General features: G+C 40.6%; 1 protein-coding gene across 1 annotated transcript in view; it reads right to left on the bottom strand.

Moving 5' to 3' along the window:
• DNAH11 (dynein axonemal heavy chain 11) overlaps positions 1–25,381 on the bottom strand; it is a 357,765-nt gene that overhangs the window by 107,833 nt on the left and 224,551 nt on the right. The window contains exons 55-58 of the mRNA XM_049641609.1: positions 20,310–20,471; positions 11,796–12,029; positions 7,903–8,049; positions 1,659–1,772 (exon numbers count right to left, since the gene is read on the bottom strand). Of these exons, the coding sequence (XP_049497566.1) occupies positions 1,659–1,772; positions 7,903–8,049; positions 11,796–12,029; positions 20,310–20,471 (657 nt within the window). The remainder of the gene's footprint in view (positions 1–1,658; positions 1,773–7,902; positions 8,050–11,795; positions 12,030–20,309; positions 20,472–25,381) is intronic.

Genomic DNA, 25,381 nt, shown 5'->3' with positions numbered 1-25,381 from the left:
TTTCTGCACAAGAAATCTCTTCCATTATACTATGATGCCTCTCACCTGGGAAGCTACCTGTATAGCTTGAACCTGCTCTCTGGACAACTTCTTAATCTCCTCTGGTCAAAATCTTAATTTACTCCAAAGACAACATTAAGGGTATAACCTACAAGTGTTAAGGCAAATACTTTGGGGCAGGAATTAATATTATGAGTAGTATATGTAAAAAAAAACAAAGTATTTCCTGTGACATTTCATAAACTACCTCATATACTCTTGCTTACAAAACCCTGATTCAACCTGATTCTTCTCCATTACCCCAAACTGCCTATTTACTTGGGAAATGACTGCAAAGAAGGGAAAGGATGTGAAAATGAAGCAAAACTTAAAATGTGTTAATAGTAACTGAGACCTAGCTAACCTCTTTCATAATTTGCAAATATCTTCATCTTTTTTATAAATACAGTGAGCTTTATATTTAAGTGACATTAATTTATTTTGTCTAGGTGACTGATAATACATTTGAAGATAGAGTTTCAAAAATAGAAAAGCACAAAGAAGAAAATACATATGCCAGTGCTGAGAAAAAAAAAAAAACATAAAATTCCATTACTAAGAGATAATCAGTTACTATTATTGCTTATTTTTTCTAATTTCTCAATGCACAAGCATGTTCTTACAAAAAAAATCATATTGTATATCCTATTTTGTAATCTGCTTTATTCACTTAATAGATCACGGACATTTTCTCATGTCACTAAATAGTATGCAACAATATTTTAATGGCACCAGAGTATTTGAATACATAAAGGTCAATCTTCTATCATGGTATATTTATATTCTTTTAAAGTTTTCAGTTTTATACTAATACTGTAAGAAATATCCATGTAGATAATAACTTTATGATCACAGTCAATCGCTTTCCTCAAAAAAAGAAAAAGAAAACCTTAGAAAAAGCAGGTGAATATTTTTTTGAAAGGCAGTTAAGGTCTGGATCCTCTACTCTTTGAAGTTGAATCTTAAGAACGTCAGGCTTGGTAATCCCCCGTATTCTCCCTGGAGGCCCAGTAGAACCCAGCACAAAACCAGCTGCAGGCTCCTAAAATAAATTGCCCACAATTCTACTTTTCCTCACAATACCCATCTGACTATCACAGATGATTTTCTCCTCGGGGAATTCAAATGCTCAATGAGGTTTTGCTAATAAGGTGAAACCAGGAAAAGTGATGTGAGCCAAAACTAGGTGTCTTTGTTCCTAGTGCATTGCTCTTTTCATGAGGGTGTCTCGTTAATGCCACTTTTTATATCCAGAGGAAATAAAGAATCTTCACTTAGTTCTTAAAGCAACACATAATATGACAACTGGATTTGAGCCAAATCCAGTTGCTAACAATAGAACTGCCTCTTATGAAAGTATAAATCCCATGGTGTTGCAAGTATTCAAAAGGAGACTTGACTGTCAGGCTGTGGCAGGACAGACTCCCGCTTGGGAAAGTAAGTCACACTATTAATGATGACCTCGAACGTTTGTTCCCACTTCAGTATTTTGTGGGACTCGTTTTCCTTTCTAAAAACTCTTTGGTTGCACAGAATTCACTCTGGGTCCTGTTATTGAAACTCTGAGAACCTTTAAAAACTATTTGGAGGAATCCCGCAAGCCCTGTGATCATCTTTACCCTGTTGAGCGTATTGAGTGCAGCCGTTGCGGCCACCAGTGCGGGCTCAGCCTTGAGTACGTCGACTTCACACTCTCGCTGTTTCTGGGACACTTCAGTCTGAATGGCTGTCACCTAATCAGAGAGGAAAGCACACAAACCCACAAACACAAATCACCACCTGAAATATCACTACTGAAGAATGTAGGCTGACTCAGATGCGCTGTTCAACAGTTCATCTGGTTCTCTTTAGAACAGGCGAGGAATGTGCCCTAAAGATGAATTTCTCTCAGTCTCAGTGTGTGCACAAAGCTTTGTATATGCATGAAATACAGTGACAAATCCCAACGCAAATGTACTCAAGTATCTAACTGCTCCAAGAAGGGCTTTGGCTAATCTAATTAAAAGGTGCTGCTAATAATAAATTCAAGGTAGCGATCCCTTTGCTCTTCAATTTTCTTTTTCTGAGTGTCCTAGATAAGTGGAAATCCAGGCTGGCTCAGTAACACCGACAGAAAATACTCTTGCTAGAAATCTCTATCTAATTTTTGTTTACATTTGCCTAAAAGCTATGTTGGCTGGTCTTTAAGAATAAATGTGAAGCTTTTTCTGTTCAACTGACTAGAAGATATAGTTATTTCTATGTATACTTAACCAAAGATATAATTTTTATAAAGACTAATTACTGGTTTCTCTAAGGACCTGGTAAGAAACTCTGGCTACAATAGCCCATTTCTGTCTGTCAACAACACTGATATCCACACTACCGTTGAAGGTCCAGGGACTCTCTTCATGTGCCCAAGAGGGTGTGGCATCAGTTTCATGACATGAACACATATGTTATGCATACGGGGAAGCCATGCTGGTAAACTTGAACCAAAACCAAGGGAGAAGCTTTGGAATTTTTATCCTCCTCGCCCTCTTAGGAGACATAACAGAATTTGAATGGGCAGGAAGAGTAAATTTTTGATCCCAAGCAGGAACTGCAGTTTCAAAGCTGTGCCATTGGGCACAGGGATCCAGTCACCATGGGGGATGGCTCTTTCAGCGATGGTGACTAGGGCATTTAACGTGTGAAGAAAAGTGCATTTCTTCAGATGTGTTTGGAATGAACAGGTGTAACTATGCCATAAAATTAAATAGTGCTTACAACAAATTATATTGTCTACTACAGCTTTATTAGCAGTAATTACCATTCTTCTGACTAACCATTATTTTGCTGTATACTGCACCTTTTATGAACATAATTGGTTCAGGGTAGAGATGTGATCTCTTGCCAATACATACACAGCTACTGTAATGTAAATAAGAAAACTCTGCATGCTTATCGAGAACTACTCAAAAACCACAACTGTCAAAACTTCCAGGAATGGCCAATGAAAATTCTAAGAATACATTTTTGGTGTGCTAGACAACACTATTGCAGCACAAAGGGAGAGCAGAGGTGAGTGAATTAATACCTCAGGGTTATTTACCTTCTATAAGGATACAATCTATAAATGCTGTTTGTTATCATTTATAAGAGCATCATTTAAAATACATGAACTTGAGAAACTTAATAGAAGACCATGGGGGAAGAGAAGGGGAAAGATAGTTTCAAACAGAGAGGGAGGCAAAACATGATAGACTCTTAAATACAGTGAACAGACTGAGGGTTGATGCGGGGGGCGGGGGAGAGGGGAAAATGGGTGACGGGCATTGAGGAGAGCACTCGTTGGGATGAGAACTCCATGTTGTATGTAAGCAATGAGTCATGGGAATCTACCCCCAAAACCAAGAGCACACTATACATACATACATACATACATACATACATACATGTATACACTGTATGTTAGCTAACTTGACAATAAATTATATTTTTAAAAAAAATAATAGCCAAACTTTAGAGAGAGAGCCAAAATGTCCATTCGACTGATAAATGGATAAAGGAGATGTGGTATGTCTATACAGTAGAATATTACTCAGCCATCAAAAAGAATGAAATTTTGCCATTTGCAATGATATGGGTGGAGCTAGAATGTATTACGCTGAGCAAAATAAGTTAATCAGAGAAAGACAAGTATTGTATGATTTCACTCATGTGGAATTTAAGAAATAAAACAGATGAACATATGGGAAGGGGGTGAGGAGAGAGGGGAAAAAAAGCACAAGAGACTCTTAACAATAGACAGCAAACTGAGGGTTGATGGACAGAGGTCAGTGGGAGATGGGTAATAGGTATTAAGGAGGTACTTGAGATGAGCACTGGGTATTCTATGTAAGCGATGAATCCCTGAATTCTACTCCTGAAACCAGTATCGCACTGTAGGTTAACCACCTGAAGTTTAAATAAAAAGTAACAGTAAAAAAATAATAATAATCAAGATAAAATAAAAATGGTCTCCATAATAGAGATTTTTAGTACTAGAAGAGTATATCTTTTTATCTATCTATCTATCTATCTATCTATCTATCTATCTCAAGAGAGAAAGAGAAAGGAGTGGAGAGGCAGAGAGAAAGGGAGAGAAAGAGAATCCCAAGGACTCATAGTGCGGAGACGGATCCCAGTAACCGAAGTTGAGTCAGAGGCTTAACTGACTGACCCACCCACCCAGATGCCTGAAGCACTTTTAAGTGCTATTTCTGTGAGACTGAGAGTTGCTATTCTTCTCCTTCTGACTCCTTTACACTTCATGGAGTATCATCCCTTTGGGTAATTTTTATAATCAGGGCAATCTTGAATATTAATAAAAACCCACGAAAGAAAATGAAAAAAAATGCCCTAGGTTGGTCAGCTCTTTTTTCATTCCCGATACCTTCTGCGCACTGTTGTTTACATGTCACATGCCACAATCACCATTACCACAGGAACCAACCCCCACGGGGACTGGATCCTGGTGACCAGTGCTACAGTTATGATACTAGAAGTTCCTAACTTACAACTTAAGTTAGAACTTAATTCTTCCTGCACAAGAATTCTAAGGTACATGTACAATAATTTGTGTATTTCAGGTGACACTGGAATAGTGAAAATACTGTGTATCTTAGTGACGTGCAGAGCCTCGAGCCTCACTGTCCAACTGCCTCCACACCATGACTCCTGGGTGGTGCTCAGCAAGGTTCAACTTGGGGAAGGAGGGAAGAGTGACACAGATCATTTGGAATGTGGGCTTTCTCTTGACTACAGTCTGTTAAAGCAGTGTTCGGGAGATACTCCCATTCTTGGGTACACAGAGCTTTTCTGCTATTAGTCAAAAGCTCCTTGCAAATGGTTCATGAAATTTAATGGTGGGTCACATGGAAGAAGAGGAATAGCAATGGCTTAGTAGAAGCTGAAATATGTCCACCCAGAAATTTATATGGCAAAGTCCTAACCCTAGTACCTCAGAATATGATTATATTTTTTTAAATTTTTTAATGTTTATTTATTTTTTAGAGAGAGAGGACAAGTGGGGGAGAGGCAGAGAGAGAAGGGGTCACAGAATCTGAAGCAGGCTCCAGGCTCTGAGCTGTCAGCACAGAGTCTGACGCGGGGCTCGAACCCACAAACTGTGAGATCATGACCTGAGCCAAAGTCGGCCACTTGACTGACTGAGCCACCCAGGCACCCCTAGAATATGACTGTATTTGCAGACATGCCCTTTAAAGGGGTGATTAAGCTAAAAATGAGCCCATTAGGGTGGGCCCTAGGTCAGTTTAACTGGTGTCCTTATAAAAGGAGGAAATCTGAACAGGCACAAGAGACACCAGGGATGTGAACACAGAGGAAAGACCAAGTGAAGACAGTGAGAATGCGGCCATGTGCAAGCCAAGGGGAGAAACCAAGCTTGTCAACATCTTGATCTTGAACATCCAGCCTCCAGAACTGTGAGAAAATAAACTTCTGTAGGTTAAGCCATGCAGTCTATGATATTTTTTTCTAGAAGTCCTAGCAATCTAGTAAACTGCTCTTATTTGCCTTCAGAGTATGAGAAATCCCAGACAGTCCTTCAAAACCCAGCTATACCCACATTTAGAATAGAAACACACAAAATCTGAAGACCATTCAAAATCAAGGAGGATGATAACTTTTGAGGAGATTATATTAGCCCTGTGATTTAGAAGGTACTTTAACTCATGAGGGTTACACTCAACAAAGAAAGCAATATGAAAGAGATCAGACAATTTGGAACCTTAGAATTGGGAACTGGTAAACCAAACAGAGACGGAAGAAGTAATTTTCATAGGCTTCATGGTGCTGGGGTTACTTGAAGTCACCGCTGGTCATGTCAGCAGTTTGGATGGCTCCTGATGATTTTATGAATCTCAAGGAACAATTTTAACCTGCTGCTCTACAAGGACTATCAAGGCACACAGAAAGGCAGTCAGTATTTGCTTAGTTATATTAAATATGGCAATGTACTTTTTAATAACTTCTCATGGGTCAAGACTTGAAATCCCAATTTTATAGGATCACAGTGCCCATATGCACCCATTTAATAACTATGTAGAACCTAGCACACTGCTGAACAAAATGTGAGCTCACAGCACATGCTCCAATTGATGAGTTCCTTGAATCTCTATACATGGTTTAGTTACAAATAATTCTCCTTCCGTGAGCAGCCAGTTTAAAACAGTCCCTTCTAGCATCACCTCGATTTGATTTTTATCTTAGCCCTCATCACTAACCCCAAATCCCTTGTCACTTGTCTGCTTCCAGTCTTTTCCATTATAATGTAAGCTACCTGAGGGTGCCTCGTACATCATCTATGCTCAAGAGCCTAGAACTGTTCCAGGCAAAAATAGTTGCTCAGTTAGTATTTGTTATTGAGAATTAAGTAAAGTAACCATCAGGGGTAAAATGAAAATAAGTTTATTTCTTGGTATGGATTAGATATAGAAATAGTGTCTTTTTCATGTTTGAAGAACTTCATAAAACAACCAGTCAGAAGAGTTCTCATTTGCTAAAGCATTTTTTCCCTCTTTGTAAGGATGATTTTGCCTTAGGAATTCACATACAAAATGTGAAAATACCTCTGGAGTGTTTTATGGATCTCTAAAAGGTATCTCGAGAGATAGATTATAATCTAACAAGTACTAGCACGTCACTTATTTGCGCAATGCTTGAAAAATATCCCTTGGGTGGAAATGGCTTATGATAATCACATCATATGGGATACCTAATTGCTTAACATAATATAGTACAATTTTAAGGACATCCTCTGCTTCTCTGAAACTCAATGGAAACACTTATTAACAAATTAGGAATTATATGCCCATTGGCCATGCCAAATGTAGCATACAACTTTAAAAACAAGTATTAAAAAAAAACTATTCAGCATTCTGATTTTCAGTGTACATCTCAACTCTTTAGTTGTGTAAGCTACCAGTAAACATGCTCAATACCTATTAGAAAATAGGGGGGGAAAGCCCAACTCAATTGTCTATGAATGAATGGCAATACCACTAGAAGAACTCAAGTATTTCTGGCATCATAAAACACTAGGATAATAACATAAAAGCTACTGACTCAAAAGCTATAAGCATGTTTATAATTTACCTTTTTTTTATCAACTAATCCCTGATTATAATCTTTTGTCCCAAATGAGAGAATTTATCTCAAACAAACATATTCAATTTCTAAACAAATAAGATATACAAAAATACCTTCCATTTGTGGCCCAAGGTCTGGCAAAAGAAGAGGACAAAGAAGTTGTATTTATTTCAGAATTGCCAGAAACCCAGGTACAAAAGAAAGCAGAATCTGTATAATCTTAAGAGTAATTGTTTGCAACAGTAAAATGTAATATAAAATGCCAGGTTCTCAATCGAATCAAAAAGAAGAAATTTAGCTTAGGATTTAATAATAAACTCAAGTTGTATTATTAAAAGGGAAAATTTGAAAAACCATCTTGCAAAGTGATGGAATTGGGCTTTGTTAACAATTGAGTTGTTCAATTTGCCTAAAAACTGAAAACCTTTAGAAACCTCAGAGGTGACTTCATGACCTTTACTGTATTACAAATAGGCCTGATGTTCAAGATCCACATCCATTATATGCTTGAATGAGCTCAGTATTTATTGTTCTTTCATATCATTAAAAGAGCTAAAAGGGTGGGAAAATGCATAATGTAAAGAAAGGTCAAGTGGTAATCATGGTGTGAAATGCTGTTACATGTGTAACTATAATAATTCTTTAGATTTTATGCTCCCTGGAGAGGAAGTTGTTCAAAATTGTTCACCTACAAAGGTTTATTTTGTGCTAAATATAGCTCAGCACTCTAAATGGTGGAATTAGCCTGACCTTTCGCTCCTCAGCGTCGGCAATGGCCTTTTCCCGGCTCACTTTCTCCGTCTGGAGCCCGATCTTTGCGATCAGAGCTTCGGCATCACGATTTCTCAGTTGCAGCTCAGCTTCTTGAGAGGCAAGTCTGGCTTTCAGATCTCCCACCTGAAGGAAAAGTCACTATGTCCAAGTAACTTGCGTTGGGAACGACAAATATCAGATACAGCTTATTTTTTTAAATGAGTTCACAGATCCCTATCAGCCTGCATCTTTTATCTCTTCCTCCCCTGTTCTGACTTTAGTCCCATGTGCAAAAACACAGCCCCGCTTCCCCCCCAACAGAGGAACAAACAGCTCAGTGTTTTCTGATTCCTTTCTGAAAAATGTAATTTATGTCAGCACCAGCTAGAAATTTACCTTCTCCCCTCAGTCTGTGCAGTCAGGGAAACATCAACAGCTGTCCCCACCTGCGTACGTGTCACTCAAGCACCTATCACTCATGCCCTCAGCTTTTCTGGTCCTGTAAAGGCAGGCCACAGGCTCAAGGCAGCAGAGGCCACAGGAAGACTTGCTTGGTGGCAAGCTGGAGGAACCATGGTTTGCGCTCTCCAAGGGAACACCATGAAAGGCTCAGAGAAGTTGAGACATCGGTACTCCCTGGCCGTTATGAGTTACTATCAGTTTCATTGAATCCGTTACTCACTTTGATGGAAATGCCTACAGACAGGTCTATTCTCTTTCCACAAAATAGGAAATGGTCCTCTTAGTTTCTTCCACCTCATACAACATTCAACTTAACACCTACTACAGAAAGGCAAACCACAAGTGCCTTGTGGGCATCAGAAGGGGTGGGGTCAAAGAGCAGTGAGTGTCCTAGATGGGGACTGCTGCTCCTGGCCTCACTCAACTCTTGAGGAACTCAAGTCTTTCTGAGGCATCAACAAATTTATCTTCTCTAAAGAATGATTCTGCCCTCGTAATTGGGATTTCATGAGGTTGACAAGGTACCACTAGGTTCCTAAGTTTGAGAATCACGTAAAGCAAAGCATAAGTCAAGTGCTGGGAAACAAACGTGACTCGGCTCTTGGAGACACATGGAAGCAGTTTTAAATATCATGAGCATTAGCTTAATTCCATTTTTTTTTTTCCAGAAGTAGGTTACTATGTTTACAAAAATCAAAGAAGCAGAGAATAATTATAACCACTTATTTTGACTCAGTTGCTACAGGCACTCCAGGGGGTTCATCCTGTAGAACAACATCTCACTACTATATCCAAGGACTCTTCAAACCTCTGCTCAAATGGCACAATTACTACTATTACTGTTACCTTTACTAGTTATTATAGTTTAAGCTAAGATGGATTTTTTAGCCTCTCTGTGAACTCAGGGTAATAATGCACAGTGACATTTGCTTGTCTTTTCTTTTTAGCCATGGGAAACTAGTCGCATGTTAGGTTACAATCCAAAGAATCATCTAAGAGACTAGGAGGAAACTGTTATTTCAAGCCCTGATTTCCGTTTCTGAGGAAGCTGTTAGGTCTGAAGAGTCTAGTGACTCAAGCCCTGGGAGCGAGGCCTTGCCGTGAAGACAGGTCACTAAGCTATCTGTGATGATCTAAGCTGACATCTAGAGAGGGGATATGCGGCTCTAATGGGAATTTATGGCTTTACTCCAATGAATACACAGTGCTGAGGTTTAGACACATATTTCAAATGGCACGGATATTCACCTCTGTGGAATTAACTTCAGGCAGATCTTTACAGAACACAAGTTTCAACATGAAGACATTCTGCTCCACACACGGCCTTATCTTACATGGTAGGGCTTTCCAAATGCCCACCTAAGAAAGTACGCTTCTTTTCTATAATAAATAGGCTTTTAAAACTCTTAGGGAACTATGAAATATTCCAATCAGTCCTCTGATATTATTGAAAGCATTATACGTACAAACACCTATTGAAAAGAAATCATCAGTGTCCTTCAATTAAGACTTCATATGTCGTCTTCTTAGACTTTCTGCCTGATGTTTCTAGCCAAGGGGGAATAAGGAGACCCAAGCATCCTTAAACTTGGCAGGCACCATCAATAACCAGTCCCTTTCTTTGTTCCTCTCCCCCAGCCTCTTCTTTTTCCCTATGGCTGAGATGCTGCCACCATGGACGCCACTCTGTTTTTATCCTCTGCTCTGTTTTTTGGGAAGGAGACTCTAAGTATGGCAGAGGCCATTTTTTTTTCCTTAGCCAAGGGCTGCCCCACCAGTACTGACTGTTTAGTTTAGTCAACGCTAAACGGTTTAGTTTAGTCAACACTAGCATTTCCACAGGTGCGGTTTGGGACATTGCTCAAAGGTACACAGATGCTCTGGGACACACATCTCCTGCACTCATGGTCTCCTAGCTCTATAGGACTCCTAGGAAGGTCTTCACGAAGAGAAAGAGAGGGAACTGGAAAGGTAGTGACAAAGAAGAAGGAAAGAGAAAGAAGGCAAAGAGTAAAAGAGTAAGGTAACATGTACACAAAAAGAGTAAAAACATTTTTTGAAGGAAAAGGGAAAGATGCACAAATACAGGTATATCCTTTGGCGGGCTTCCCAACAACTATTCTTACATCACCACATCCTGGAAACTGGCCTGGAAACCTTCTCAGTTGGTTTCTCTTTCCCAGTCGTGGTCCATCTACTCACTATGTACAGATCAACGCTTCACCGAGAGCCGTTCCTGGTTTACAAGATGAAGGGCACAGAGGCAAGAGACGCTCTGGCCTATGGACACGTGAAGGGTGTGGCCGGACAGGCCTTCAGAGTGAGAGGTGCCACTGCAGGCTTCTCCAACTGGCTTGTGGCTTATTTCTAGCCTGGACATAAACAGGCCATTCAGCACACGTGGGGCGAAAACTGGCCCAATCTCCTGAGAAGCATATGAGTCCGTCCAAGATGACAATACTCTGAAGAAGTCTACTGGAATTCCTGGCCTTGAAGGGACCACCATGGAGAATTTTCCCCTCACCAACTCCAGAGCCCAAGTGGCTCAGAGAAAGCTGGGCCAGTTTCCAAAGTCTCCACAATTTCTCATTCTAATTCTTTTCTCCCCCAGTCACCGAGAGGCAGCACAGGGAGCTTTAAAATCTCAATACCTGAACTTGAGAGTAATACAGATCTGGGTTCCAACTCCAGCCTCACAGGTTCTGTGGCTGGTTCTGTCTCATCTATGAAATTAGAGTAGCAACACCTACTTCATATACTTGTTTACTTTTCAACAAGGAGATGAGAGGACAGATGGAAAGACCCACACATGGTTAACATGTGTGCTAATTCTCTCCTAATTTACTCCTGGAGGTTAAAGGTACCATCCTTCAAGGGAGCAGGCAGATTGAGGATGAAGGCTACAGAGGATACTTTAAACGGAGAGAGATGGAGGCCAAAAGGAGATGAGACACCAGGGTCAGAGGAAGCGGCTCTGCTTAGGGACCTCAATCTGAACAAACCACATCATGTCATCAGACAGGAAATAATGCCTCCCTGGGGGGGAGGGGCTTTAGAATCTGAAACCAAAAGGGATCCTACTTCCATTCCAGTGTGACAAAATTCCTAACTATAAACCCAGGGCACCAAAGCCAGTGAATGTAACAGAGGAGTGAGCTGTGCCTGTTCCTCAACATCTCTTCGCTGCCCTGTCCTGAGTCAGGCCAACAAGGGAAGGGATCTCTTGAAACCAGCATGACAGAATAATTGGCCAATCCCTTTCTAGACTTATGAAAGCATGAACGCTGTTTTTTTGGTGTGTGTCACTAAACTGTGAATTTAAGCAGTAAGCATCTTATATAAACGGGTTGAAATGCTGCATCAAAAGTGTGCATTTTTTAATTTTAAGAGCACACATTTTACTCAGGAATAACACATCCTAGTCATACCTGAGAGGCTGTGGTTTCCAGCTTTTGGATGCCATTCACCAAGTGCTCTTTCTTCTGGGATACCTCTTTTTGTTTCTTCTTCAACAGATTCTTAAACAGTGATATTTGTTCTAGAAAACTCTTTGGGGTGGTATAGTTGTGTCTTCTCTCATTCTGGTAATACCGGGTACTCATTTCATTCACGCTAGTGTGAACGTGGGCCATGAAGAGGCTAACAGAATCTTTGTCCAGTGCCTGAAAACATAAACACTGTATTTCATACGCAATTCTCTCAAGTTAAAACAAAAATGTAATTAAAAAAAAAAAAGAATCAGCAAAATTATGGAGTATCTTTTCCTAAAAGCCAGAACAAATTACGGCAAGATCTGGAAAAACTTACTCAGTCTTTAAGAGATAGCCACAGGATGAGAGAGATAACAATAAAGCATTCAGCTTTGCCAAGTAGGGCAAAGGATTTTTGTGCCCTCCACATACCAAACCCAAAGCCAACATATAACACAAACAAAGCTTTTCCCAAATTGCTTTTTATCTATCAAGTATGTGAAAGAAAAAAATGGTGAAACTGAGACACAGTATTCTAAAAAGTATTTTTGGTGTTGCTTTCAAACTACACTGTAGCAGTCACGCGCGCACACACACACACACACACACACACACATACACACACACAACCCAAACTGACAAATGTGGTTTTTTAAGAACCCATGGGAAAACAAAGAGGATGGGAAGGTATAAAACTCACTGCTTCTGGGAGAAAAATGCCATTTATATTTTCATTTGGAAAAAACAAAACAAAAAAAAAAAGAAAATGAATAACTGCTCCTAGAAGATTTACTAGAGAACTCCCCCCACCCCCACTATACTATTCTTTCTGTTTTGTCCTCTATGACTTCTGAAGTAGTTAACTTTTTAATTTGTGGAGTCACATCTCCCTCATTTTAATGATTATTTATTGCATTCTGTACAAGATGAACCAGGTTCAATTAATCAAGGGAAGCCTAAAAATCAATTAATATGAATTAAATGAGCTACACCAACTCTTAGGAAAGTCACACATAATTTACCAAAGTGTTGTCAATAATGCTCACACATCTTTGGGAAAATTGCACACAAGTGGCTGGTGATGCAGTTAAATGTTTCAAACCTGCACCATTAATATTACAACCCGGGTGTGCTAAGAGACAGGCCAGTTCCTGGTGCTGAACAACAACTGCTCCTGGGCGACGTCTAACAGCCTCCCAACATCATGACAAATCCGTGAGTGGGTTTCAAATATGTATATATGGGGTTGCTCTGCCTATCCATCTCACTAAATTAAAATTAATGTTCTGTTTTTTTAAAACCAAAGTCAAATACAGAATGATGCAAACCCTCAATATTCTGCATTCTCTAGTTCTGAGCTATGTGCATGTTACCAAATAGTGGACTCAGAATCTAAACTTATAAGGAAGTTAGAGAACTCCGTATAAATAAGATCCTCTGAGGGATTTTATCTTTAAAAGGGCTTCACTGCAAAATAAACACAGAGAGAAAATTCATCCCTGTCCTATCTTGTTTGAATGAACTAAAAGTGAGCACATGTCTTTTACAGTGTAAATCCTTCCCTGGCCAAGTCCGACCTCCTCACGTGGGGTGCGGGTTGCGGGGGAGGACCTGGCCTCTGCCCAACCATGATCCTTATGAGGAGGCTCCTAGGCTGCCCTGAAAAGCTCTCTCTGACAACAGTTTCATTTGTAAATCTGCGATGGAAGAAGTGGTTTCCGGTAGAGCTGGAAGTGGCCCGAGACAACTTGTCTCAATGGGGCAAAATAACTATTGTTATCGGGCTTAACAAAATGGCACAGCATGGGAGACTTGCAGAGCCAGGGAGCAGCTGGTTGTAATTCACACTGTTTTTCAGAAAACTCTAATCGTTCCAGAACAGACCTCTTTGATGACTGGTCTTCCCTGCATTCTCAATTTGTCACTTTCTCTTATGATAAGGTCAGTAGTGACAGCACTTCCTGACATTAACAGCTGTGGCTTTTAAAAGGGTCATTGTAGAACTACTAATTGCAGTAATTTCATTAGCATAAATTATTTATTCTGCCATTCATTTATCTCCAGTTTTCTTTTTTTTGGGGGGGGGGGGTTGGGGAGTGCAGGGAGGACATGGCTGCCGATGCGGCTGCAGAAAAGGCAATGCAATGCGTATTTTTCGTTTTCAGAGACCCAAGTGAAGAATATCACTCCTGCTACATTTGGCCCCTAATGAAAACCAGCTGATCCCATCCTCTAGTCATTTAGCAGCCCATCATGGGGAAAGCAAAAATACAAATAAGCAAACTGCCAGTATCAAATGGTTTCTAAAACCAGGGTTTCTCCACTAAGAGGCCCTGGAAAACAACGCCGTATCCAACGCATCATCAAATATACACAGGAAACTGCTTTTTCCTCACATTTAGACAGAAGTTTAATTTTTACTCTCTCAGCTGGCTCACTGTGAATGCAGAGGTATATCTGCTCCTTGGAGCTACGGTTCTCACGCCGTAGCAGTCACTGCCACACCAAGTACCCCCCACCACCCGACTCTTAGAGCAAATGCCCAGTAGGTCCCTGTTGGTGAAAATGACATATAGCACAAGTCAAATGAAAAACAACACCGGAGGCCACGCCACATCAAATATCTAAGAATGTTATACCTTCCCTAGACCAGCTGGTCCCAAGATTATACTGGTCTGTACTTTTAAATTCAAGAGCAACTTTCAAGAGCATTGCCTTCAAGGAAAGGGAGGAGAAGGGACAAAAGAGAATGGAGGTGAAAAGGAGGCAACTTTTTTAAGTTAACCTTGGGATCATTTTGTCACATGTGATGTCATTATACCTACCATCCACCATGAAAGTTTTCCTCCGAAGTTATTTCTATGTTAATTTTTTACAGCTTTATTGAAACATAGGTGAGATACAAAAAAAAGTACATAGTTAATATCTGTTATTTTTTTAATGATTCCAAACTGCTGGGTTTTAAAATCTATTGTTTGTACTTTTTAGCTCCTTTGGGGGCAGTTAATAATAGAAACTAATTAGATACTGGGGCTGTAAAATTGGTTTATTAAATAAAATTTAATCATATATAAAACGAGCAGTACTGCATTTGAACACCTCTCCTGAGCTCCTCATGGTGCTGATTCCCTCTGAGAAAAAAGATTCTGGAGGCAGCCAGGGACGCCGGTTTCGAATCCTACGATGTGGGTTAGATTTCCAGTTCTGTACAGCAGGACAAATGAGGGCACTCCCTGTACTGCCTCCTGCCCACAGAATCAGAGCTTAGACTTGTGGCACTCCTTTTTAGTCTGCTTTTCTTCCTTTCCCTGGATTCCTTTTTCAGAATAGCCAAACATTTCTGCAATAGTCCAGAGCAGGATTTAAGACTGTGGGGTTCTGGCATCAAAGTGCTGAGGGCGCCCTTACCTGCGGAGTGATCGTGCGCGATGGCCTGCATCCCCTCACCTGTGCCATGGGGAAGCCCGGGGTCCCTGCTTAGAAGGGTGGTGAGCAGCGGTGGTGGGTACATCTGCCACTGGTGATGGTGACAGGGCACCAGTGTTGGTCCTCCTAAGATTACTTCCACCTGACAGAGCAGCCCCAAGTGTTAAACGCAGCGCCCAACAGTTTTCTAAATCACACACTAGTGTCTCATTTTTTTTTGTTTTTTCACTTTGCCTGGCGAATACATTTTGTTGTTTCTTTGGTCGTGTTTTTAAATTTTTATCTCTAATTTTAGGGGCTAATTTCCAAGGCCAAGAGCAAGGCCAGGTCCAGCCTAAGCCAGCAATCTGCAAGAAGAGTTTCTCGGCAATGAAAGGTAGTGTCAGTGGCTCCCCAACACAACATGAAAACACAGAAACAACTGAGGACTGTGAGGGGGGTGAGGAGGTCAAACAGGGCCCAGCCAAGCCTCCCAGAGGGAGCAGCCAAGGCAGATGACGTAGCTGGTTCTGGGAAGGCCAGCACTACGGGAAAGCCACAGAACTATACCTTGGAGGGAGCAATGCTTACCAGCGTAACCGGATTCTATGGCAGCTATAATAAGTGGACCCCACTTTCGAGGTAGAGGGGATTCCCAAAGTTTCCCTAACTGCAAAAACTCTGGAAAGTGGCATTCTACCAGTTTTTGCAGTTCTGTTCTTAAATTGATTAACGTGCACAGAGAAAGAAATGCATGATGAATAGTGTACTGGTGCGCATGCACAAAGGAGAAGCAGGCTGAAGAATGCGGAAGGATGTTAACAACCACGTGGGCCTTTTCTCATCTGTCTGAATAGAGGCTTAAGCCAGTTAGAGACTTAGGCAGATTCAGGATAATTTTGACTGCCTCTGCTTCTGTCTTCATCTTTTAAAATGACTTCAGTACTCCTCAGGAGGAGATTTTCCCCCAAATTCATTGAATTTCTACTGCACAAGGCTTTCAACTTTTAAATTTGTATTGAACAATCCTCATTTATATTTCAAAGAAAACAAATGTGCTAAAAGTCAGTAAAAAAAAAATCACTGTTAACATACCTATGACTAACAAAATGTTGTTTGCTACTCTTCGTGCTGTCCCCTACTGTTTTAAAAAGGAACCCAAGAACCAACGAAGAAGCCAGCCTTCACGTATAGCGGTAAAGTAACGTACCTCTTTGAACGGACATTTTCCACAATCAGATTGGCAAATGGTAGTAAAATATACCATTCTTCTGTTACCAGACACTGTGACAAGTTCTGAACTGAAGAGATGGGAGGTGGGTGGAATGAAGTCATTTCCTTGAAAAAGCTGATGGTACTGACCTTACGGAATTATTCAGTTGTATCACGTCAAAAGGACGGAGAATTTTAACCTGCCAGTCGGCCACTATGCCCGGAAAGGATGGGCTCCTTCATCTGGCTCTGATCTTTCCGAGAATGGAGACCCCTCCGGATGCAAATCTCACTCCTCCTCAGTGACAGTGCTCATCTTTTCATTTCCAGTCAATAATTTCTGCTTTCCTCAGGCCCAGTTCTCAAGTATGTCTATTATTCACTTTGACTCAAAAACCAACAACAGTACTCATCTTTTAACACCTGTTTGTCCTGCCTTGTTTCTTGACGGTTCCTAACTGTGACCCACGGACTTTTGGGTAAGGACTCCTCCCAACTGCCTCCTCACAGCGTGTGCAACCCGGTCCCCCGGGATACCCAGCGCGTCTTTCCCTCTCTCCCTCCTCGCACCATGACCTTCCTCATCTGCACTTCCAAACCTGAGGAGTGAGGAGTGTAAGTTGACACAAAGCCTGTGGATAAATACCCGGTGATACTTAAGGACCAAACTATTTTGGTTGTCTGACAGCTGTGGTTTAGCTCAATACCAGGTAGCAGGAAAGCAGCACAACCCTTTACTTAGATGCAGGCAGCCGATACCCCTGGGTGCTAAGCGTCTACAGACTGAAAAGTCTACGTCAACCCACAAAAAAAACCGCTTGCCTTTAATGAATCCTTTCTCTGTGGCTGGAGGGGTCACCTTGGATAACTATCATATACTCAACAAATAAAGTCAATAATTAAGAAGCACCTAAATTATGCTGATACCTTTCAGTCTTAATGATGAAAATCAAAACTAAGAAAATGAGCAAATCAGTGCCCATTCAAAAAACTTAAAAGCTATTTTTGACCTCTGCAGAAAAGTCACCACACATTTTTAGAAGAAGACAGACACGTGCATTCTGAATTATAATTACTGCTCCTAAGCAGCAAATTGGGAAGGTGGCAAAGTTAAACAGGCACACTCAGCTGAAATGAAATCATCCAGCTGATCTGTTTTTAGGCATAATTCAGCGCAAGAGAAATGGTTAAGTGCTTTTAAAATCCTCCTTGACAAGCAGCATCCTATAGGAGGCGTCATGATACCACGAGACAGAGCTCAGCACCTGCCAGGAGCCCTCTGCACTTAAAATGATGCAAATCCTGCCTCATCCAGCAGATGTCAATGGTCACTGGCATATCAGAGCTCCTTCAGCAGTAACTGTTTTTGAAGTGGCTCCTAACCTTGTAGGAGAAGGCTTGCATCATGGGAGCTAGGGCAAGGAACTTAAAAAAAAGCACAGTGCCAAACATTAAGTTAAACCAAGTTACTAGCTTTGGGTTCCTTCCATTTGGGAAATTAATATTAAGAAATGAAGTGTACTGGTCTTTTCTTTAGTGAACCAGTGTGATAAAATGAAGTGTATAAAACAGAATTTTGCTACCAAGGTACATACTGATTCTCTAATAAATTGGTATTTTTGAACCCTTCTTATAATTATTAGACCGAACAATGCCCTACCTAATTCGAGTAATGCAGTCAGCCTAGCAAGAGCTTGAGATTTTGGTGGGTTAACAAGTGTCACTATTACTTGTCATGTTTGATGGTTTTTCAGGTTTCAAAGTACAAAATATTTCTGGCAGACTTTATCTAGTGCTAGTGCTCATGTCCATTAAATGGGGTTCTTTTGACTCTTCAGGAAAACACCGTAAATGGTGCAAGCAGTGTTGCAGACAAAGTAACCACTCCTGGGAGTGTCTACCATTCCACTTACCTATTCATGAGAACAAATTTACATAAATTTCCCCAAATGTTCTTACATGTTCTTAGTGCTATGCAAGGCCTCCTGAACATGGAAAAAAGTGAACATCACTTAAAAAAATCAAACTACAGGGGTCCCTGCCTGGGTGGCTCAGTGGGTTAAGCATCTGACTCTTGGTTTAGGCTCAGGTCATGAGCTCAGGGTTCGTGGGTACGAGCCTTGTGTCAGGCTCTGTGCTAACAGTATGGAGCCTGTGTGGGATATTCTCTCTCCCTCTCTCTTTGCCCCTCTCCTGCTCACTCACTCTCTCTCAAAATAAACATACTTACAAAAAATCCAATGATACATTACTATTATTCAGTCTTTACCCAGAAAGCCAGTTGCTGTTGTTTTAAAGGTCCAGGTAAGTGCATTCAACATTAAGGGTGAGTGAAGAGACAGGCAACAGAAAACACTTTCTGGATTTGGAAAAAAGAGTGAAACAGAAGAGATCATTTTTTCCATTTATTTACAGAAATGTTTTAAGTGTGAGAAAAGGAGAGAGGGAGTATTTGAATGTTATAAAGGCTTTATCATATGCATCTTTTTTTAAAAAATGTTTTCAGTTTATTTTTGAGAGAGGCAGTGAGTGAGTGGAGCAGGGGCAGAGAGAAAGGGGGACAGAGGATCTGAAGTGGCCCCGTGCTGACAGCAGAAAGCCTGATGTGGGGCTCGAACCCACCAACTGTGAGACCATGACCTTGAGCTGAAGGTAGCTGCTCAGCTGACAAAGCCGCCCAAGCGCCCCTGTCCTATGCATGTTTTTGATGCTGTGTGACAGGTCTTCCTTGACACTCCCGGCACTTAAGTAGATTAACGGACATTTTAGAAAAGGCAATAAACTGTATTACAATAAAGCTATCTATAAAAATAAGAAGCAGTAATACTAGCTGCATACAAATACTTAAATATGTAAATATGTCCAGGTTTGCAACCATCCGGCCATGAAAAGATAGAGAATTCAACAAAATGGGAAAGGGCTCTTTGGAAAAGTGACAGGCTCTTAGGAGTAAGGGAGGCCACAGTGGGATGTGTCTGTTCCTAATAAAGCTTCAAGTGGGAACAGACATCATCTCTCACATAGCCCCGATTCTATTTTTGGTTCTGAGATATTCTAGCCCTACCACTCAGTGGAATCAGAAGACAAGCCTCCATGGACAATGTTCACAATTACCACCCTTCCAAACTATCTAATCAGAAAGGCACTAGATATCAAAAATTTCTAGAAAGTGTAAATGATACCTTTTTCCCTCTGAATTGGGAAGTACACTTGAAGTGCTTTTTGTTTTTTAGTTTCATGCAACCATTTAAAAATGTAATAGGATGTGCAAATTTCATTATGGTCAAACGACAAACATAATTTATAAAACATAAACCCCTAAGACAAAGAAACAGATACATTATCTGACTCAGTGACTACAGAATTCATGGTGCTGATTTTTCACCCATTATTAATGTAATGAGAAAAATCAACAATTAATTGCCTTACTTTGTTAAGATCAAGCATTGCATGACTATGGGTGGCTACTTTTCTGTTTGGGTTTTTATCTGTGTATTTGAAGGATTCATGTTCAGCAAACCCTATTATGATTCAAGGAACAAATGATCCTGGCTTTCTGGTGAGTCAGTCTAAGTAAGAACACACTCGTGTGCCAAGTGCACACATGTGTGAACAGACCTCTCAACCTGTTACAAAGAGGTCAATCACCATATTCCATAGAACGCAAACTAAGAAAGACGATTTTACCATCTTAAACAAAAGGTTTAACTTTTCTATAGGAGGTGTATTTTGGAAATTACTTCTTTATTGAGGACTTCTGGTCGGTGAGTGAGTGAATGTGTGTGTGTGTGTGTGTGTGTGTGTGTGTGCGCGCGCGCGTGAGAGACACAGATTCAGAGGTTGACATGGCATTACCTCAATTCCCTTCGTTTCCTCAATGAACCGCCTGCTGACTGAGACCAGAGCTTCCTGCGGCCACGCATGAAACCAGTCAATAGCCGTGCAGTTAACTATGGCTGGGAACTTCCGAGCTCTCCCTCTTAGCGTGTGACCAACGGGAGAGAAACACAGAATGATCTGTGGAGACATGGGGGCAGGGAAGAAAGAGGAGGGTGATGAGTGAGCAAAGAATTACATTGCAATCCTAGACAATGAAAGCAAGGAGCGCAGCCAAGCATGACATTAAACTATGCTAAAGCACTACAGAGTGGAAAGCGACATTAACCTCCTTGCTAATCAAAGAATAAACCTGCCCCCAGTGGCTACTCCAGCGAATATACAGAAACGCTGCTATGCACTTTCCTTAAAACGGGTCCCTCTCCTTTTAAACATTTTTGGTAATTATCATTAATAGTGAGAAATTTATTCTTTTCTGTTACACGAGTAACATTATAGCCACAGAAAAAAAATAAATATCCAAACCAAATCACCAAGATAAAGTAACACCAATACCTTCATCTTCTGTCTCCTTTCATTCTGTAATTCATCAGATTCAATCATACTTTGTAATTTACTTAAAAACAATTTGTATCATAGTGAAGGTTTACTTTTTTCCCATTTAAAATAGATATACCCAGTTTCATTCTTCACATTTTTAAAGGAGTAAAAAATTCAGTTTATACATGCTCCTGATGAGACACTTTTAAGTTTCTGGTTTAAATCTAAAGCTCTATTTAGGTATTCAATGATTTAAGAATTAATGTCTGTGTGAATACGTTTCCATATTCTCTGTAGTGACAGAGGGATTTGATCTGGCACTAGGGTCTGAGTTTGGCTGGGATCATGGCCACAGCTCAGGGAGGGGGTAGAAAGGACCTCAGGAGTCAGGTGGGTCTGACTGTCCCTTCTGGGCATCTCTGAGTGTGACAGGGCTCCCACATGAGATGCCCCGTGTGAAGGGCTTGGCACAAAGAAGGCGTACAGAGAGCATTTCTTTCAACCACTCCCTCTTCTCCTGAGTTACTGTGGACTTGAGGCACCAGAGTAGTGATGCCAGCTGGGGTAAGGTCTGAGAATGACAGTCCTGGTTTCCTCTTCTCCAGAAATGGCATGGACTTGATAGAAAACAAAGCTTACAGCTCGCTCAACTCAGTATCTAACACTCTGAGGTCAAGCAACTAATGCAATCATTTTTCAAATGATAGGATTTTTTTGGTAGAGCATTTCAAAAATTCACATCACAAAAATCTCCAGCATACAGGAAGCCATACAGTATCTTACTTAACGGGTGTCTTTACTATGTTTATTTTACATACTGTGGCTCCTGAAAAACTCACGATGGATAACTTCTGGTATGTAAAACGTTTAACAATGCATAAGCTGACTGATCATTTATTCATTATACACAAGAGCCTAGTTACAAATGAAGTAACTGCTCTAATACCGCGTGTGCTGAGTGAACGGGACTTCAGTTACAATGCATAATTTTCACTTATGTCACCGTTCTTAGGTTTCTCCTACCTGCCGTCTTTTTTTCCCCATACTTGAACATCTAGGACACAAAGAAATAATCGATTTCCACACTCAACTTATCTCTTATTCCTGGAAATTTTAGGAGTTTCATTTATTAACAGTTATAGCAAAGGCAAAGGAAAAACAAAGGCTCCTTTGAGATCTGAAATATCTCCATCCCTTTTACACACTTACTGAATTTCTCTCGTTATGGGTGTATTACCAGGTCTTCGCAGTTTGTGACAAAACAAAGTACTGGAACCCTGTGTGCTCAGTCTCGGGAAAAAATATTTTGAGTTAATATAATGATATACCTTCATTATTTATTGAAAGATAATAGAGAATCCTCATTTAAAGAATTATTTTTCTTTTCTACAATTTTACAGCTGAAGACATTTTTCCCTATGCTATTTATTATGGCTGAAATAAGGATCTCCATAACGCCAGTTATGTTTTACATGGAAGGTGGTTGGCAGGACATCAATGCTTCTCAAAGGATTGTTAGGAGCTGGTTAGAAAGGCAAATTCTTGGACCCAATCTATACCTAAGGAATTAGACTCTGGATGGGCTTTGGCAAGCTGTTTTCAACAAGGCCCCCAGGTGACTCGGACACCTGCAGGTATAACCTGATAGTTTAAACATTTCTAAGGGAATATTTAAATAAAATGCTTACATTTTCAGTGCTTTTGCAATTGGTAAAACACATGGAATATAAGTATGCCTCTGTCTGGATACAGAGAATTTTAAATAAATTAGATACTCACGAGTAAGCTAAATTCTATCATCTGAAACAAACATTGGGAACTAATTTACAGAAATATGCTTGGTTATCAGTGCTTTCGAAGAAGGGAAAGGGCAGTACCACACCAACCTCGAGCACTGTAGCTGTTGACCCAATTCATTACCCAGTCACTTCTAGTTTTGCGAGAAATATAGCACAGAATCCCTCCTGCTCTCCAGCTTTCGTGGGTAGTAGTCCCATGTGAGAGGTGTCCGCAAGTCCCTGCTCATGTCTGGAAACTGGCGGTTGTTCTATTCTTTTCTAAAATGGTCTCCACGTGTTTTGATTATGAGCATGGAATGGAGGTCAACTCTGCCAGCTGCTCATATGGGATGTGACTATGGGCACGTTTCTTAATCATGCTGTATTGTCCTCATCTCCAAAAAAGGAGAAATCACAGTTACCTCCCAGGGGCACCAGGAAAACTTACCGATATTTATCAAAGTTTTCCTCACAGTTGCTCAAGCATGAATGGTGCTCCATAAACTGCTGTGCTACTTTATTTTTCATTTTATTTTTTTTTCAACATATGAAGTTTATTGTCAAATTGGTTTCCATACAACACCCAGTGCTCATCCTAAAAGGTGCCCTCGTCAATACCCATCACCCACCCTCCCCTCCCTCCCACCCCCTATCAACCCTCAGTTTGTTCTCAGTTTTTAATAGATAATGCTTTGGCTTATGCCAAAATGCTTATGCTTTGGCTCTCTTCCACTCTAACCTCTTTTTTTTTCCTTCCCCTCCCCCATGGGTTTCTGTTAAGTTTCTCAGGATCCACATAAGAGTGAAACCATATGGTATCTGTCCTTCTCTGTATGGCTTATTTCACTTAGCATCACACTCTCCAGTTCCATCCACGTTGCTACAAAAGGCCATATTTCGTTCTTTCTCATTGCCACGTAGTATTCCATTGTGTATATAAACCACAATTTCTTTATCCATTCATCAGTTGATGGACATTTAGGCTCTTTCCATAATTTGGCTATTGTTGAGAGTGCTGCTATAAACATTGGGGTACAAGTGCCCCTATGCATCAGTACTCCTGTATCCCTTGGGTAAATTCCTAGCAGTGCTATTGCTGGGTCATAGGGTAGGTCTATTTTTAATTTTCTGAAGAACCTCCACACTGTTTTCCAGAGTGGCTGCTCCAATTTGCATTCCCACCAACAGTGCAAGAGGGTTCCCATTTCTCCACATCCTCGCCAGCATCTATAGTCTCCTGATTTGTTCATTGTGGCCACTCTGACTGGCGTGAGGTGATACCTGAGTGTGGTTTTGATTTGTATTTCCCTGATGAGGAGTGACGTTGAGCATCTTTTCATGGGCCTGTTGGCCATCCGGATGTCTTCTTTAGAGAAGTGTTTATTCATGTTTTCTGCCCATTTCTTCACTGGGTTTTTTGTTTTTCGGGTGTGGAGTTTGGTGAGCTCTTTATAGATTTTGGATACTAGCCCTTTGTCCCATATGTCATTTGCAAATATCTTTTCCCATTCTGTTGGTTGCCTTTTAGTTTTGTTGGTTGTTTCCTTTGCTGTGCAGAAGCTTTTTATCTTCATAAGGTCCCAGTAGTTCATTTTTGCTTTTAATTCCCTTGCCTTTGGGGACGTGCCGAGTAAGAGATTGCTACGGCTGAGGTCAGAGAGGTCTTTTCCTGCTTTCTCCTCTAAGGTTTTGATGGTTTCCTGTCTCACATTCAGGTCCTTTATCCATTTTGAGTTTATTTTTGTGAATGGTGTGAGAAAGTGGTCTAGTTTCAACCTTCTGCATGTTGCTGTCCAGTTCTCCCAGCACCATTTCTTAAAGAGACTGTCTTTTTTCCATTGGATATTCTTTCCTGCTCTGTCAAAGATGAGTTGGCCATACGTTTGCGGGTCTAGTTCCGGGGTTTCTATTCTATTCCATTGGTCTATGTGTCTGTTTTTGTGCCAATACCATACTGTCTTCATGATGACAGCTTTGTAGTAGAGGCTAAAGTCTGGGATTGTGATGCCTCCTGCTTTGGTCTTCTTCTTCAAAATTACTTTGGCTATTCGGGGTCTTTTGTGGTTCCGTATGAATTTTAGGATTGCTTGTTCTGGTTTTGAGAAGAATGCTGGTGCAATTTTGATTGGGATTGTATTGAATGTGTAGATAGCTTTGGGTAGTATTGACATTTTGACAATATTTATTCTTCCAATCCATGACATGCTGTGCTACTTAAAAAAAAAGAAATACTCTCCACACCTTTACAGGTAACGTGGAATCAACTCGAGTTATTGCCTCAAGGAACATTACTATGGCGGGGGGGGGGGGGGTCATTCTGATAATTTTCCCATTATATTTCCCTTAATTTCCTGAGATTAATACAGCAAAGGGTTTTTAAGTAATAAAAACACAGATATGTGAAAACAGGGTGTTAGCTTATATCTAATTCACTTTTTGGGGTTTACTGAGGTATAAGTGATAAAATTCTAAGACACTGAAAGTGCAAAGTGTGATGATTTTATACACATAGACGTGGTCAAAGGATTCCCCCCATTGAGTCAATTAGCACAACCATCACCCCATAGTTTTATCTTTTGTGGTCAGTGTTGTTGAGAACATTTAAGTTCTACTCTCTTAGTAAATTTAAATGATACAACATGGTGCTTTCAACTGTAGTTACCATGTTACATGTTAGGTCCTGAGATCTTATTCATCTAATAATTGAAACATTATGCCCTTTTACCAATTCCTCCTTATTTCCCGTACCCATTGGCAATATTCTGCATGTAA

The sequence above is a fragment of the Panthera uncia genome, chromosome A2 (genome assembly GCF_023721935.1).
Source record: "Panthera uncia isolate 11264 chromosome A2, Puncia_PCG_1.0, whole genome shotgun sequence".
Classification (NCBI taxonomy): Eukaryota; Metazoa; Chordata; class Mammalia; order Carnivora; family Felidae; genus Panthera; species Panthera uncia.
This window is presented reverse-complemented; position numbering and strand designations above follow the sequence as displayed.